Below are 16,019 nucleotides of genomic sequence, written 5' to 3' on the forward strand. Positions count from 1 at the left end.
AGTCTGACAGCAGAGCCTACACTGATACCTCCTTCCGCCTTGCAGTTAATCTCACCTCATAGGCTTGATTGGATTTCTCCTCACTTTCTTCAACTGTTTCAGCAAACTTTATCATTCATTTACCAACAGTCACGTTAATCATGTAACCTATACACCATACATTGTACATGTAATACTGTGTGACCATGCTATTAACACTGCAGTACTTCATAATATTATTATCACTGTGCTTATTAATATTATAATTATTACTAATTTCCTCTATATTTTGTACCTACAGACCTGCCATCGGTTACTGTAACCCAACTGAAGGCTGTAGCACAAACTTACCTTAATCTGGGAATATCCACATCCATAAAGAAAGCATATAGAACTGGCCTCCACAAGTACATGACCTTCTGCACGGAAACTAACCAGCGGCCAGTACCAATTTGTGAGGATACATTGCTTTTCTTCGCTACATACTTGGCACAACAACACCTTTCATATGCGACAATACAGGTTTACCTCTCTGCTGTGAGATACAATCAGATTATAGCTGGCAAATTATTGCCCTCAGTAACTCTGCAGTTAAACTGTGTACTAAAAGGCATACGAAGGTCATATGCTATCACCTATCAACCCAAAGATAGATTACCTATTATGTTTCCAATTATGGCACGCCCTTCATGCTGTATTTTCGATGCACCCTGGAAACTACAGAGATGTTATGATTTGGGCTGCCTGCTACCTCCCTTACTTTGGACTTCTTAGAGTAAGTGAATTCACCACGTCCTCGCCCAATCACTTCAACCCTTCAACGGACCTGCTGTTATCTGACGTTGCCTTGGACAACCGAGCATCCCTTTCACTTGCACAAATTACACTAAAGCAATCTAAAGGAGACCAGTTCAGGAAAGGTGCACAGATATATTTGGGGAGAACTTCCCATGTTGTATGTCCAGTACATGCCTTAGTGCAATACCTAGCCAGGTGGGGTGGCACTCCAGGACCACTCTTCTCTTCTTATTCTCTGACAACAAATCATTAACAAGAACATCATTCAGTGCAGCTCTCAACAGAGCTTTAAAGGAGCTCCAAATGGACCCCTCTCAGTTCAATACACACAGTTTTAGAATTGGTGCTGCTACATCAGCTAAGCAAGCTGGCATCAGTGACTCACACTTAAGAGTCCTTGGCAGGTGGAATAGTGATGCCTAACTAAAATATGTTAGACTATCACCACAAGATCTGGCCGGATTGTCAAAATCTCTTGCTTCTATGCAATGCGTGAAACTAACCTACGTAGGTGTATTACTGCAGATGTATACAATACTTAACTAATTAATTTCATATGTGCATGATGGTATGTACACATGTTCATAGGTATACCATATAGAGGTCCCAGTAACCATGACTATGTGAATAGCTCACAGGATTGTAACAGTAAAAAAAATAACAAAAAATAAAAATAAAAATAAATAAAAAACTAAGTAGCTGGTTCCTTATATATGCTTGGGTGGAAAGTCATGTGGTATGCCTTTCTATGGCCTGATACACCCAAGCTATGTCATACAGTCAGAATATTTGCCCTTAGCCATTCAAAGTACCCCCTCCAATCCAATTAATATGTACACAAATAAAAAATTATCCCAAAAAATTAAATCCCTGCCTTAATTGGTTAGGTTCCCACTGGCAGACAGAGTCCTTGTACAACTACCAACCCCACCATCATCAACCGACGGTGGTGGATTAACTGATTAGGTCAAGTATGTTGGAGGTGAGCAAACTACATTAAAGATCCATAACATGTACCATATATTAAAAAAAAATTGGCAGTAAAAAAGTTTGGCGAATAATATTACAATTGCCAAAATTTTATCTGCCAATTATTTTTAGCAATCAGATGAGCAGATTAGCCATGTTGAAAGGACAAATGTACCATGAAACCACCTAACTTCAAAGGAAAATTTCAGGGTACATATCTCATAAACCCTGGCTTGCCATGGTACATTTAAGTTAAACCATGGCTGGCCATGGTTTATTTTAGTTAAACCATGGCCTTGATATCTGGTGAGGTAACGTTAGTTTGTTTTTAGAAGAATCCTGGCAGCATTCGATTGTGGGAGTTTAGTATTGTTCACGTGATGAAAACCATGAGGCTGATTTTCCATCCTACAGCACTCAGACGGAGGCGATTCGACTCCCTCACCACCCTATGAGTTGACAAACAAAAGTTCAAGATGAGAACTAGTGTCATGGGTAATTTACAAGCACTTCTCCACGTGTTTGATTATGTACCACGCCCACTTTTCATATATCACGAGGTAACCACTCTACAGCAAAGCTTACCCCTCTAGATGTTTAGAAAACTGTGTAAACAGTGTTTAAGTGATGTAGCAACTCTGAAACACTTGTAAAATCACTAAATTGAGTGTTTCTGTGATATCCTTAGGATTTGCCCATTTATGTTAACAAATGTAGTCACAACATTAGTTGTTGTTGTCCCATAATTGAATTTCACAAGTTGGTCTATATAATGAATTCAGTGGTTGGCCTCATATTGGTTTGGGTGATTAGTCTCCTGCAGGCTCTTAGCCTGAATTGGCATGGTACATATCAGTTGTATCACGTGCCCTCGTGATTTGCCTGATATGTACACTCACACTCTCGGGCCTAACGGCCCTCTAGCTTGGGTGTACATATCAGGGTCCGAGAGCGTGAGTGTACATATCAGGCAAATCACTCAGGTACATGACACAATTATTACATGATAGAATGGGTATTGGAATATCGTTACATGTATCATGGGCATTTCCAAGCTTTCCCTTTGACTGTCGAGAGATTCGTTGTCCCACAAGAGTTCACGAATATCCAAACATTGCTCTCGACATTACAAGAACCAGCAAATGATGTTTACAAAAACAATAACTTCCCCCTATGCTGACCTCTCTGGTTTGACCACCTACTGTGGCGCTTTGCCAGTATCTGAATGGCCTGCAGATCAAAGACAGGCTAGGGATAGATTTTTTCAAACTCCTTCTAGGCATTTGTCCCATTTCACTGTAGTCAACGATCTTTGCTTACGTTCCTTGGGTCATGGTAAGCACCTCGTACAAGCTTTTCCTCCAGTGTCTAACTAGTAAAGCAGATAAAAACAAACAAAACGAACAAAACTTTTATGGTAGCTACCACTTGAATGCAACGTTGCTCCGTACAAATGCAAGCAATTAAAAAAACTAGCTAATTAAGGAGTGTGGCAGCAGTTTCTATCGTAAGTCGTCATCCAGATAAAGACTCATGATTGAAATGGCTGCTACTCTCCTTTATTGGAGAGTTGTTTAATCAATTTCGCAGGGTTTGCACTAAACTTTTTTACTGAAATATATGTTACATAACTAACAGCAAGAATTTTGTTATAGCACCAATAGTTTACTTCAAGTTATAAACTGTAGCATGTGGTGTGGCATTTGTATTTTTTTTTGTTTCTTTGTGGCACTACAAACATTTGTGGCATGACATGTTTAACTTTGGCATGTATATCTAAATTTTGGACTCACGTGGTTGAGTTTGGCTACAGCTATCAATAGCACTATAAGCCAAATTTATGTCCATAATACTGTACGTCATGTTATGGCTGTTAAAACAACTGGACAAGACATCAAGTTCGAGATCAATTGTTGAATCATCATAATGATGGAAATTATGTACATGAGCCTGAAGTTATTTGAATAAACGCCTACAAGTATATCAGTTTAATTTTATGATTTCTAACAAAACTCAACAAAATTCTGGATGTTACCTAGTATGTTAGCAATTTTAAAGTTGTTTTATGTTGAGAATTATGGTGTTAAGTTGTTGAGAGAGCAAGTGATGAGAAAAAAGAGCCATTTTGGATAATCTTTTGTCCAATACCAGGCTTGCCCAGATGGTTAGCAATCTCAGAATTTGGTACACAACTTCTTTGTTGATAGGTAACTACTTTTGTGGTGTGAGGAAGTTTGGGCTATTATTTGTTTAGTTTTCATGGACAAAAACCTGTTTTTGGACCTCAAAATCCTGTCTAAATGATGCAGCAATAGTAATCATGCCTCACTAATCATTCCATCTTCAGTGAAGGTTTGCTCACAGAGAAATGTTAAAGTGCAGTATTGTGATAAAAGACCATTGTTTCCGGGACTGTAAGCTCGTGATTCGCAGATATTCTCATCGATTTCTACTACAAGAAGGCAATAGAATTTACTGCCACTGCAGCTGTATTCAAACGAGTGTTGGTCCAACATGTAACAGCAGTTAGCAAATTATGTTGAAGATGACAATTTTTACATTGGTAACCCTATCTTGGCTATCATCATGTACAGTAGCCAGCAAATGTTTGTTAACATTTAAGGGCAAACTATGAAAATAATTTAACGGTAAATTGAAGCCATACAGTACACTATCTATGCATGTCATGAGAAGCTCCAGAAATTTTGGTGAGTCAGACCTGTCTCCAATCTAAACATTTTGTGATGCCAGGGACTACAGTAGGATTATGGCTAAACTTATGAATGTACAAAGGAAGGTCTTTACCTATGCTGTATGTACCTTAGTGTGAGAAGCACACTAGCATACAAAGTCTGCAAATCTAGAGGAATATGGCCATCTGGGGAGCTCCCCTTGGAAAGTTTTTGACTGTTGTATTAAGTTGACTATTCTACTATGGTTGATCTTTCTTGGTCAGTTTCTGTAAACCTCAAAACCCCCCATGGAGATTCCCTAATAAGCATGTATATCCTTTTATTTAGTCAGCTATTTAGCAGTTTTACATGCTGGAATGCTAACAGTGTTAAAAGTAACAGAATTCTAACTTTTGACTTTATCGTACACTTCAAGTCATCGTAGTGCCAGTATTTATACATGTGTACATAAATGTGAAAAATAATTCTTGCACCTGTGTATCACAATCAAAAGTCATACATATCAAACATTACAGTAATACCGTTTAAGTAACGATTGGGCCGAAAATTTTGTGTGCCGCCCAAAATTTCGAATTTGAAAAGCACCCTAGAAACATCTCACGCAACGAAAATCACTTTTACGGAATAGTACTAGTTCATATGATATATAATACAGCATAAAATACAACAAAACACTAACAGGTGGCCGGATGGATATGAGTAAAATGCAGAACGGATTGGAAAGTGGACTCGCAAACGGACTGGGTAAACTTACCCCAAACATCTCTTTATCACAGTTACCCACTCCAAAACAATATCAGATGCTGCAGTGACAGTAAATAAACCTCTGAATACCGTCGCAAAGTTTGCTTAAGCCGATATTAAGCACCGCGCTTAAAACTGCTCTTGGATTCATTCTTTAGTTGTGCTACAGTACAGCTCACGAGTAACGTCGCATGTACACGCATGATGAGCGTGACGTGCACTCGAGTGACACGTGTGGTGCAGCAAGGCTACAGTAATGCTCCACGATAGTTAACTTTACTCGAGAGCATCACGCAAGACGAGATAACAGGTCTCACCTATGGTCTTGGGAGGCGACACTGGCTCAGTTCCGCCAGCTGTGCAGTCTCCTATTTCAATGCCTGTGTTATAGCTACCGAATACTTGGTAACTTAGCTACTGACTTGACCTTGACTCTGTCGCGGACTACAGTCAGTGCTGTAGCTAGCAGTATAGCTACCGTAAACCTAGACGGATTGGTCGCCAAGTATTGTCACAGAACCCCAGTTAGTCCATATTTCTAATTCGTATTTTCTTTATCTAGATAGTTAAAGGAATGGCCAATCAAAGTTTCAACTCTAGAAGCCAAGAAATTTCGAAGTTACAGCGCTACGAAGTGCTAACAGCAAAAAATTGATCTGTACAGTGACAATAAACTACAGGCGTTTAATAAAACGATCATAACATTTGGATGCAGTCCTCTACCAAGATGCAACTTGCACCATCCAATTTACCATGAACAAGCAAATCCATTGCTGGGTAAGTTGTGTCTTTCAGGCCTTTCCTACGTCCACGGGGGACCGGTAAAGGCAAACAAACATGAGAAAAAGCGATAGTGAACTGCTCGTCTAACGCAAGGCAGACTAACGCTGATATCTTCTGCCTCCTTGAGAGTACTGACATGAAACAAAGATTTTGGAACTCCTCTTGCTTTTGGGATCACGATGCTGCCAAAGTTTTTGGTGTTATCACTTTCTTTCATTGTGAAACAAGCGCTTTAGAATTTACGGATTTTTTTCTTTTTCGTAAATATTCCACCCATTGCGTTCTGCGGGCCCAGGCGTGCGTTTATTGCATTCTACTGTATAATTAGCTAGCTAGGCTTGCACAAACATAATTATGGGACCAATCACAAATGTTTATGTGGTTTAAGTGTTGTATGAAGTTACTAAACTCAGTAGCGAGTGTTCTCATGAGTGGCGAGTTTCTCGCACGGCTAGTGCATATTCACGCGATATTCCACAGGTATTGTACAGTAAACTGCAAAAGAACGATCCTGCGAGAAGATGCGAACATTACTCGAATGTGTATACTCGCGACGTCACCTTTGAGCTGTACTGTAAATCAAAAATGCATTCTTCATTGTGCGTGATTGTATAATGCTGTAAACAAGCAAGATACAAGATTCAAGAATGTTGAAGAGACGTTTGTTGCTAATAAATTTGTGTTCAGGTTAATTTCGCAGCTGCTTCTCAGTTTAACAGGTGACGGGAATCTTTGAAGTCACACCACGTTATTTACTTCATCAGCTGGCAAGGCTGACTGCAACAATAAATTCACACCCTGTTAATTATACTTCAACCTTGTTTACAGCACTGTGACAATTTCGCCATGTTAAGCCCTAGTGTGAAGCTTGTCCATCGTGAGCCCCCAGCCACACTGGAAAGCAGCCGCAAAACTAATTGCAACAATAGACCTAAACATAAATCTATCAGTAACAGCATCTCTTCAACAAGTCTTGAATCTTGTATCTTGGCTTGTTTACAGCATTATACCGTCACGCACCATGAAGAATGCACTTTAAATTCAGCACAAAAACAATGAAGTTCAAGAGCAGTTTTAAGTGCGGTGCTTAATATCAGCTACAGTAAGCTTTGAGATGATGTCCAGAGATTTATTTACTGTCACTGCAGCATCTGATATTGTTTTGGAGTGGGTAACTGTGATAAATAGACATTTGGGGTAAGTTTACCCAGTCCGTTTGCGAGTCTATTTTCCAGTCTGTTCCGCATTTTAGTCACATCCGTGGCCGCATATAGAATTTTTTTTTAAATTGCCAAAACTTGAATTTAGACTCACTGCCTGACTGATCACAGTCACAGGGCTAGAGGACAAACAATGCAGCACACGGTCACCATTTTATAACACAATAACAAACTCACTAGTGGGATGTGCCATTTGGGGTTCCGAGGAGTGTAGGTCCTCTGCGTCTTGTCTTTTCTTTTATCTTCAATCAGGCTGCTTGTCTTCTTCATCCAATGAAACCATATTGAGGCATTAATTTTCCGTATCAACACTTTCTTTCAGTAGCACATTTAGACGCCACAGATTTATTTCAGAGCTTGATAATTGAAGAGTTTAGTCCTGGCGCTACTACAAGAGGTACAATAGCTAGATATCTGCAACTTCGCTATTGGGAAATGCGCCTGCAAAAGAGCGATTGCCGCCACACTAATTCGCGATAGGTTTGCGGCAGTACCCATCTAGGCAGACTAATCATGATAGAGTACGGAGATCACACCTCTTCACAATCTAGTTATTTGCTAAACAAAGAACAAGACCTTATTGGTGTAGCTAGCTGTACACCCCTTGTCCGACTTGAGATACTCTAATACAGCAGTCATGCATTTATGATATTTTAACAAATACACTGAAAAATTTGGAATTTTCAACTAGAGTAGGGACCATAGTACATCGATAAAAAGTACTGAAACAAGCTGGAGTAGAGTACACAATATTAAATCACAGTAAAACAATAAGAAGTGTTATATCCCTACTGTGCTCATAATGGAAATGCACAGTAGGGATATAACACTCTTATTGTTTTACTGCGATTTAATACCGTCCACTACTCCAGCTTGTTTCAGTACATTTCATCAATGTACTATGGTCCCTACTCTAGTTGAAAATTCCAAATTTTTCTGTGTACTAGTTTGTTTACTTTTTTTGTAAATGATTATTATGACTCAGTTAACCCATCCACAATTATCGTCTGAAAAGTGAAGTATCCATTACACTTCATTGTCAGTTATGTTCAACCCGTTACACAGCACTTCGGATCTAGAACTGTTCGAAAAGCACCTCATGCACACCGAAAGAAATGGTGCCATGCACCCCAGTTATATCAATTATCGTCTGAAAAGTGAAGTATCCATTACACTTCATTGTCGGCTATGTTCAACCTGTTACACAGCAGTATGAATCAAGAACTGTTAGAAAAGCACCTCTGCAATCAGAGTAGCCACTATGAAAAATACAAACGATTTCCGTTTCAAAGGGAAGCCATCATGTGCTACCGCCAAATCGACACTTTTCGCTGTCAGCAAAGATGAACGGGACACAAAGGAGGACACTAATAAGTTCATGAAGAATGCATTGTATATACTGCGGTATGCCAAAAGGAACCTCTCGGGCCGAAGCAATGTCAAACAGTGAAAAACATCAAGCCTGTAGCCTTAGCCGTTATCGAGTTACACTTGTCTGATGGCATCAGTCAGCCAGTAGAAAATTCCGTTAAATAATTTTAAAAAAAATTCCATAGCAACTTATTGAAAGTGTTTTGGGTTGATTTGAAGGCTTGTTTGGGCTTAGTTTTACCTGCTTCATTGTCAGGGAAAATTGAGGCTGGTTTTTGGGTGATATTATTTTGTGGGCCACGCCTACTCCTTTGTGGTCCCTACTATGCAGTAACTATTGTACTGTATGACAGAACAGTCCCCGAGCTATAACAAAAATAGTATTTTTTTAAAAATTGTCATTTAAAAAATGAAGTAGGGATCTACGCAATAAAAAAATTTTGAAACAAGAGATGAATGATGGTAATACAGCATGAAAGTCCCTACTTTGGCACTGTTACAGTATGTATGTACATGTACATGTATGTATACCTGTACCTACAATAAATCAAGACACATGATAGTGTGTCGTGCGGCCCAAGAAGCCGGCGTACTACACCGTGAGTATATTAACAGGAAGAAAGAAAACGCAATTTTCACACCTATGTAGCTCTGTGATCCCTTATCCGATTGGAAAGTCCCTACTTTGGCACTGAATAAAAATAATTGTTACAGCTACTGTGCCAAGGTAGGAACTTTACCACCGAGTTATGCTGTAATACCATCACTCATCGCTTGTTTCACTACTCTTTATTGCATAGATCCCTACTTCATTTTTTTCTGTAAATTGAAATTTCTTTAAGATATAAATATTGTGAATACACTCCTCTGGATGTGTTGACTCATCTCACCATGGAAGTGGTATGCACAGTAAATACCACTCTGAGGATTTGTTTATAGTCAGTACGCATTCACCTGAGCCCCGCCAAATAGAGTAATATCAAAGAGGTGAACATGTGTTCACTCCCAATGGTTTTGTACTGGAACAAGCATGTTTTCATGTTGTAAGCATTTTTGCGCACCTGAATCGTCCATACTAAATGTATGGGATATTTCTAAAGCATCATAATTGACTTGTTCTTGTCCATAACAAAGCGCTTTTTTGATTAACAGTTCCACGTTTAAAAGGCTTCACAGCACTACCAAATGTTTGGACAGCTGGCCCATGTAACAAGGGTTATTAACAAGAAATGAGGGCATTTCTATTCTTATACAAGGGGTAGTCACTTCAGTACCGTCTGTTGAAACATTTGTGACCGCGATCAATATTTAATCACACGATCAAGGGGCTTTTGTACAGTGAAATGAGCGATCAAAACGTCTGCAAAAGTGATGATCAAGCACCTTTCAAAGCTAACTTTAGCAACACAATAATTTACTAATATTTTACGGTAGACTATCAAGAATCAAGGCACTTTTATAAGCGTAATTAAGCAATCAAGACGAAATTTCGATGATCATAATTCTTGATCCCGGTCGCAAGTGTATCAACTGGCGGTATGGAAGTGACTACCCCTTGTTATAAGATTAATATATTTACTGTAGGTACAGGTATACATACATGTACATACATACTGTAAGTACAGTATGTACATACTGTATGTACACTCACACATACACATGTAATATTGCTACTAATACCATACCTGTTTCACTGCCCATACAAAAGTCTCAATAGTAGCAGTGAAATTTATCCCGTACTTCACTGACAGCAGTGAAAAAGTTGTAATTGCAATTTCATTGGCTAGAATTTATGTTAACAATGTAGCGCCAATTAGTGTCGACGCGTGTTTAGTACATAATGACAAATTGCGTACATGGCAACGCTAATGCACAGCATGCGCATATGCAGCGAGTATGGTATTAACTGGGAATAGCATGGGTAGCAGTGAAATTTGGGATAAATACCACTCTTGTTGTATTGGAAATGGTAAATTTCACTCGGCTTCGCCTCGTGAAATTTATCCCCATTTCCAATACAACACTCGTGATATTTATCCCAAATTTCACTGCTACCCATGCTATTACTAGTACAAACATACATTGTTCCTATGATCTACTGGAATAGTTGTATTGTCCAATAACCATTGGAAACACTCCAAATGGTTATTGTAAGCAGCCCAATGGATTGCTGTGTCTCCAGTATACTGGTGTGAATAAAGATAACAAGTTAACGGATTACACAAACACAAACAATTATACATACCCATTTAATACACACTATTGTATTACATGTAACTATTATTACCATATATGTAATGTATGTACTACTAACTATTATTAGGTGTGGAACATGTAGATATAGTTTAGAACATGAACGGTGATTCTAACATTTGAGTATTTTCTTATTTGCTTAGTGTTCGTTGTTGTTAACATCTAGTACATAAGTTTTACGTTAGTAAGGAAATAGTTCACAGGAAAGGTTGGACTTGGTAGTTCATATGTAGTCACTATTAATCTCATGTATACAGTATGCTTAATTTTTTGGTAGAAAAAACTTTATACCTGTCATTGATAAAATTATACATTTTACATAAAGCTTTGTAAAGCTAAAGCTGCAGTCGAGCTCTGTTCATAAAGCAATAATAAGATCCTATCGGTAAATTTTATTGAGGAAGTCTCACAGTTCTCTAAATAACTTCATTTCTGTGTACCACAGACCTTCAATAGAGGTACCAGGGATGTACTATTAAAACTATGAAGTTTTATGAATCCCACAAGTCAAAGGTAACACTGGTAAACATGATTATAAGTGCATTTTCATAGCTAACAAGCAAAAGTAGGCTGGTGTTGATACCTAGAGTCTGTTTGAGGTTTAGTCTTGTGGCACCATAAATCATCAACAAATAACACTGCCTTTGTAAGGCTGCTTTCTGGTATTATTTAGACACAGTATTCATGGCACCAAAGACCTGTCATGTGTTAGAACCTTTACCACATTACATCACAAACACAGCTTTGTGGTTCACATTATGTAATAAAAAACACACAAATCATCATGTTCCTTGCTCTATAGTGAGTAGTTTGATATATATATGAGATTAATAAAATTTTGAACATTTTAAAAGAGGAATAGGGATCGCTGTAAAAGGCCATCAAACAAGAAGGGATCGCTGGGATGGTGATGTACATGTAAATCACAAATCCCTATTTTGACTCATCTCAAAATGACAGAGCATTTACAACTAAAATTTATGACATAGAGTCAAATAGGGATTGTGGTTTTCATTACCACCCCTTCTTGCTTCATGGCTTTTTTCAGCGATCCCTACTCCCTTTTAAAATTTTTAATTTCTAATTCATCTAGTTTGTGTATTTTTTTACTAATCCAGTAATGGATTTGTTTTATTGATAATGATAATTGTTATAGATGCGCATAACAATTTACATTAGTGGCTGTCAAGTTCAGTGTAAGCTTTGTTGTTATCAGACAAACTTTACTGCATTATTAGAGTATTTAACGGCTGTAGACGAGACTATACATGTACATTACACACATTCCTAATATTGAGCAGTTGTTGTATGTGTCAGGACACTTAGTCATTGTAGTATCTTCATGCAGTGTTCATGAATACTCACCAAATGGTAAGATACTGAGCTAGCTACTTGTCATAAGACATGTAACTCTGACAAGGATATAAATATAAGTTAAACATTCAGTGTTTGTGCATTATCATTTCAGCTAAGACTGTACACAATAAAAATCATATGCAGATTTTCCAGGTGTGCATGGACTACAATAATTATACTGAGAATAATATTTTAAATATTGTTAATTTAAAAAAGAAGAAGGGATCTATGCAATAAAAGGTAGTGAACCAAGAGATGAATAATGGTGATACAGCATAACTCAGTGGGAAGTCCCTACTTTGGTATTGAACAAAATGTTACCAGATCTGTGAAAACCCAACACATTTGTGCAAGCTTACAATTACAGTATAAAACATTTGAATACATTGGGTGAAATACTTGTGTGTTATTGAAAATTTTTGTATATTTTTTGAGTGCCTCCTTTTTAGTGAAGAAAGGGACTAACAATAAACCCTGGATAATATTTTGTTTGCCTGCTCAAGAGTAGTTGGAAAATCTTTGCATCACTGCAGTAGATCCAAGGATATGTAAGTTATGAGCGTTTGTTTATGTCACGTCGAAATGATTGTACGCTATCAATTTTTCTTCCCGAGTTTCACCTTTGCATGGAGTGAAGAAGGGTGAGTAAAGGACAAACTTACCCAATAATTGATACCACTCTTCTTGACGAACACGATGGTTAGCTCCATACCTCAATCCGTTGATAATTTACAACCACTTTTGTAAGCACCTGTAATTTATTTTCCCTATACTTGCTGTACAAATTGATTTTTCTGTTTTTGCTACTTTGTAGGGCTGTAACTCCCAAGTTGTTGGCATAATTATGAAGCTGAAACTTTGCCAGAGGGTACACTTGGCTAAGTAGAGCCTGAATATTTAATAAACAGGATTTGAAAAAATGCTCAATTGTGTCAGGTTTTTGCAGACCCAGTCACAAATAATAATAGCTAATATGCCAAAGTGGGGACTTTCCCACTAGCTATGCTGCAACACCATCATTCATTTCTTGTTTCACTACTTTTTATTGCATATATGTAGATCCCTACTTTCTTTTAAATTAACAATTTTAAAATACTAGTTTGTTCAGTTGTTTTTTGTTGTGTCACAACTAGCTACACTGTAACTTGTATTAGTCCACTTGCATTTTCCACATCTGTAAGTATGGTAAAGGCAGATACCATCATTAATAAACATCATGCTCAATGAGAAGTGGAGTTCCCTATATTCTGTCATTATGAGCAGGCTTCGCTGTAGTTTGGGGTTCTCCTTGCTACAGTCTTCAATAATGTGCAACAAGGATCAAGTTCTAGATCCAAGCGTCCTTGTGTGCCTCCAGCCATTGTCCTTGCTGTTGCTGAGGAGTACCTGTCTCCTTTTGAACAATAATTAATTTTTTATATTGTGCTTGCTTATTTTATTTTTCTTATAAAATTAACCATGTCTACCAGAACAGTGTATCTGTTCTATCATACATGACTGTTGTATTAGAGTGACTGTTGTATTAGAGTGACTGTTGTATTAGAGTATATCTCATGTCAGCCAAGGGATGTGCAGCTAACTACCTAGACCAATAAGGAATGAGGTGATCTTGTTTATTGTTGTGAAGTAAATAGCTAGATTGCTAAGAGGTCAGGTCTCAGTACTCTTTCACTATTAGTCCACCTATAGATCTTTTTTCGTTGTCACAAACCCATTGTGAACCGGATCCCAATCGTGAGGTTGCAGATATCTATCAAGTGTACCTCTTGAATGGAAGATTGTAAGTATTAGAGAATCTGCACATAACCATATTTAGATGTTAGCAGAATCAGCTGTTTATTGCTAAGAACTGTTGACTCTTTTTCCATATTTGGATGTAAGAATAAGCTGTTTATTGTTGAGGACTACATGACACATCAGGTGATTGGACTGAGGTCACAACAACAACTTGCTATATAAAAAGGGCTAACCAATAGCAAACCTCCTGAGTCTGTAAGGATCAATAAGAGGAAGAACAGTTAAGCAGAAGAAAATAGTCATAGGATTTTACCAGTGCTGGGGAAGAAGATATTTTAAGAAGAAGAAGACTAGACTGAAATTTACTATCTATTTTTTTATTGGTGCTAAATAATCAAAATCTAAAAATATTGAAAAAAACTGGTAGCAGAGGATGGTTCAAGATGGCTGAAGATCAGGATAAAGGTCAGGAAGAAGCTACTTTACAAACAGAGAATGGTCTTATTGATGGAGGCTTTCAGACCATACAGCCAGAAGAAACAGTAGGAGATTTAAAGAGCCAAAGCAGCAGCAAAAACAGCCTTTACAAAAGTATGAAGGTATCTACTTATGAGACAAGATGTTAATAGACAAGGTATAGAGAATAGTTGTGATGAACTAGACCATGCACTGGAGAAGGCAATGGGGGTAATGGAGGACTTAGTAATATGCTGCTGCAAAACCATGGAGCACATTATTTATCATTCTATTATACCACATCTGAACTTCTTCAATGTACTCATTGAAAACCAACACGGATTCAGGTCTCAGCACTCCTGTGTCACTCAACTTATTTCCCTGTTAGAAGATTTATCATATTCCATGGATCATCACCAACAAACGGATGTTATTCTTCTCGGTTTTGCGAAAGCATTTGACAGTGTCCCACACCAGAGACTTCTTGTAAAACTCAGCCATTATGGCATTACTAATAATATCTGTCACTGGATCAGTACCTGGCTTACCCAAAGATCTCAACAAGTAGTATTAGATGGTGCCTCATCTGAATCGGTGTCCGTTCAGTCTGGCGTACCTCAAGGAGCTGTTGTTGGTCCCTTGACGTTTCTCATATACATTAACAGAGAGCATAAGTTTACCGTTACGACTATTCGCTGATGATTGTATACTTTACAGAACTATTACTACTGAAGAAGATGCTGTCCAACTACAAAATGATCTTGACCATCTATTTGCCTGGGCAATAAAGTGGCAACTACATTTTAATGTAACAAAATGTACTATTATGCACTTCACCAGATCTTTATCACCTATTCTATTCAATTATAAACTGAATGATTGCAATTTAACAACATCTGGTCAACACTCTTACCTTGGAATTTTATTAGATAATAAACTACCTTGGTCATCTCACATAAAAAACACAGCTGCTAAAACTTTAAACTTCCTCAAACAAAACCTTAGTAGTTGCTCGCCAGAAGTAAAAGCATCAGCTTACCTCACCATGATTTGTCCTGTAATGGAATATGCTGTGGTTGTATGGGACCCATACTATCAAACTGATATCCAACAGTTAGAGGCGCAGCATAGAGCTGCAAGATGGGTTTTAAATGATTTTAGTAGATACGTACAGTTCAGTCACAAATATGTTACAACAGCTCAGTCACAAATATGTTACAACAGCTTTCTTGGCCAAGTCTCTAAGTACGTCGTAAGATATGTAGGTTACAAACACTATTTAAAATCATCCACAATGTGTACCCTTTATCTATCCCATCCTACTATTTAGAAATGGAAAGAGCCACTAGACAATATCATCCTAGACGTTACATTCTTCCTACTTCATCCACCAACATATTCCAGCATAGTTTTTATTTCAGATCAATTTGTGATTGGAACGCTTTACCACCCAGATTAATTGATCATGATAACATTGATCAATTTACTAATGAAATCCAGCAAATTTATAAGTCCTTCTGTACGCATGTAATCATTGTAACTATGTTTGTAATCGCTACATTTTCCTGAGTTAATCAGCACTGAGTGCTGCCTGCTCAGTAATAATAAATAATTAAATAAAGTAACAAGGTACAAGATAGAGAAGGAACATAGAAATGTC

At 37.8% G+C, this 16,019-nt stretch overlaps 1 protein-coding gene and 1 long non-coding RNA gene across 2 annotated transcripts in view; both read right to left on the reverse strand.

The window, feature by feature from the left end:
• Positions 1-336: 336 nt before the first annotated feature.
• Positions 337-1,391, reverse strand: LOC136248503 (uncharacterized). Its single transcript, XR_010697758.1, has 3 exons — positions 740-1,391; positions 638-696; positions 337-582 (listed from the first exon to the last, which is right to left on the reverse strand). It is a non-coding gene; the product is annotated as an uncharacterized lncRNA (long non-coding RNA).
• Positions 1,392-10,623: 9,232 nt separating this feature from the next.
• Positions 10,624-16,019, reverse strand: part of LOC136257735 (kinase D-interacting substrate of 220 kDa B-like) — a 39,050-nt gene continuing 33,654 nt past the window's right edge. The window contains exon 3 of the mRNA XM_066051063.1: positions 10,624-10,743. Within this exon, the coding sequence (XP_065907135.1) occupies positions 10,624-10,743 (120 nt within the window). The remainder of the gene's footprint in view (positions 10,744-16,019) is intronic.

The sequence above is a fragment of the Dysidea avara genome, chromosome 1 (assembly GCF_963678975.1).
Source record: "Dysidea avara chromosome 1, odDysAvar1.4, whole genome shotgun sequence".
NCBI lineage: Eukaryota > Metazoa > Porifera > Demospongiae > Dictyoceratida > Dysideidae > Dysidea > Dysidea avara.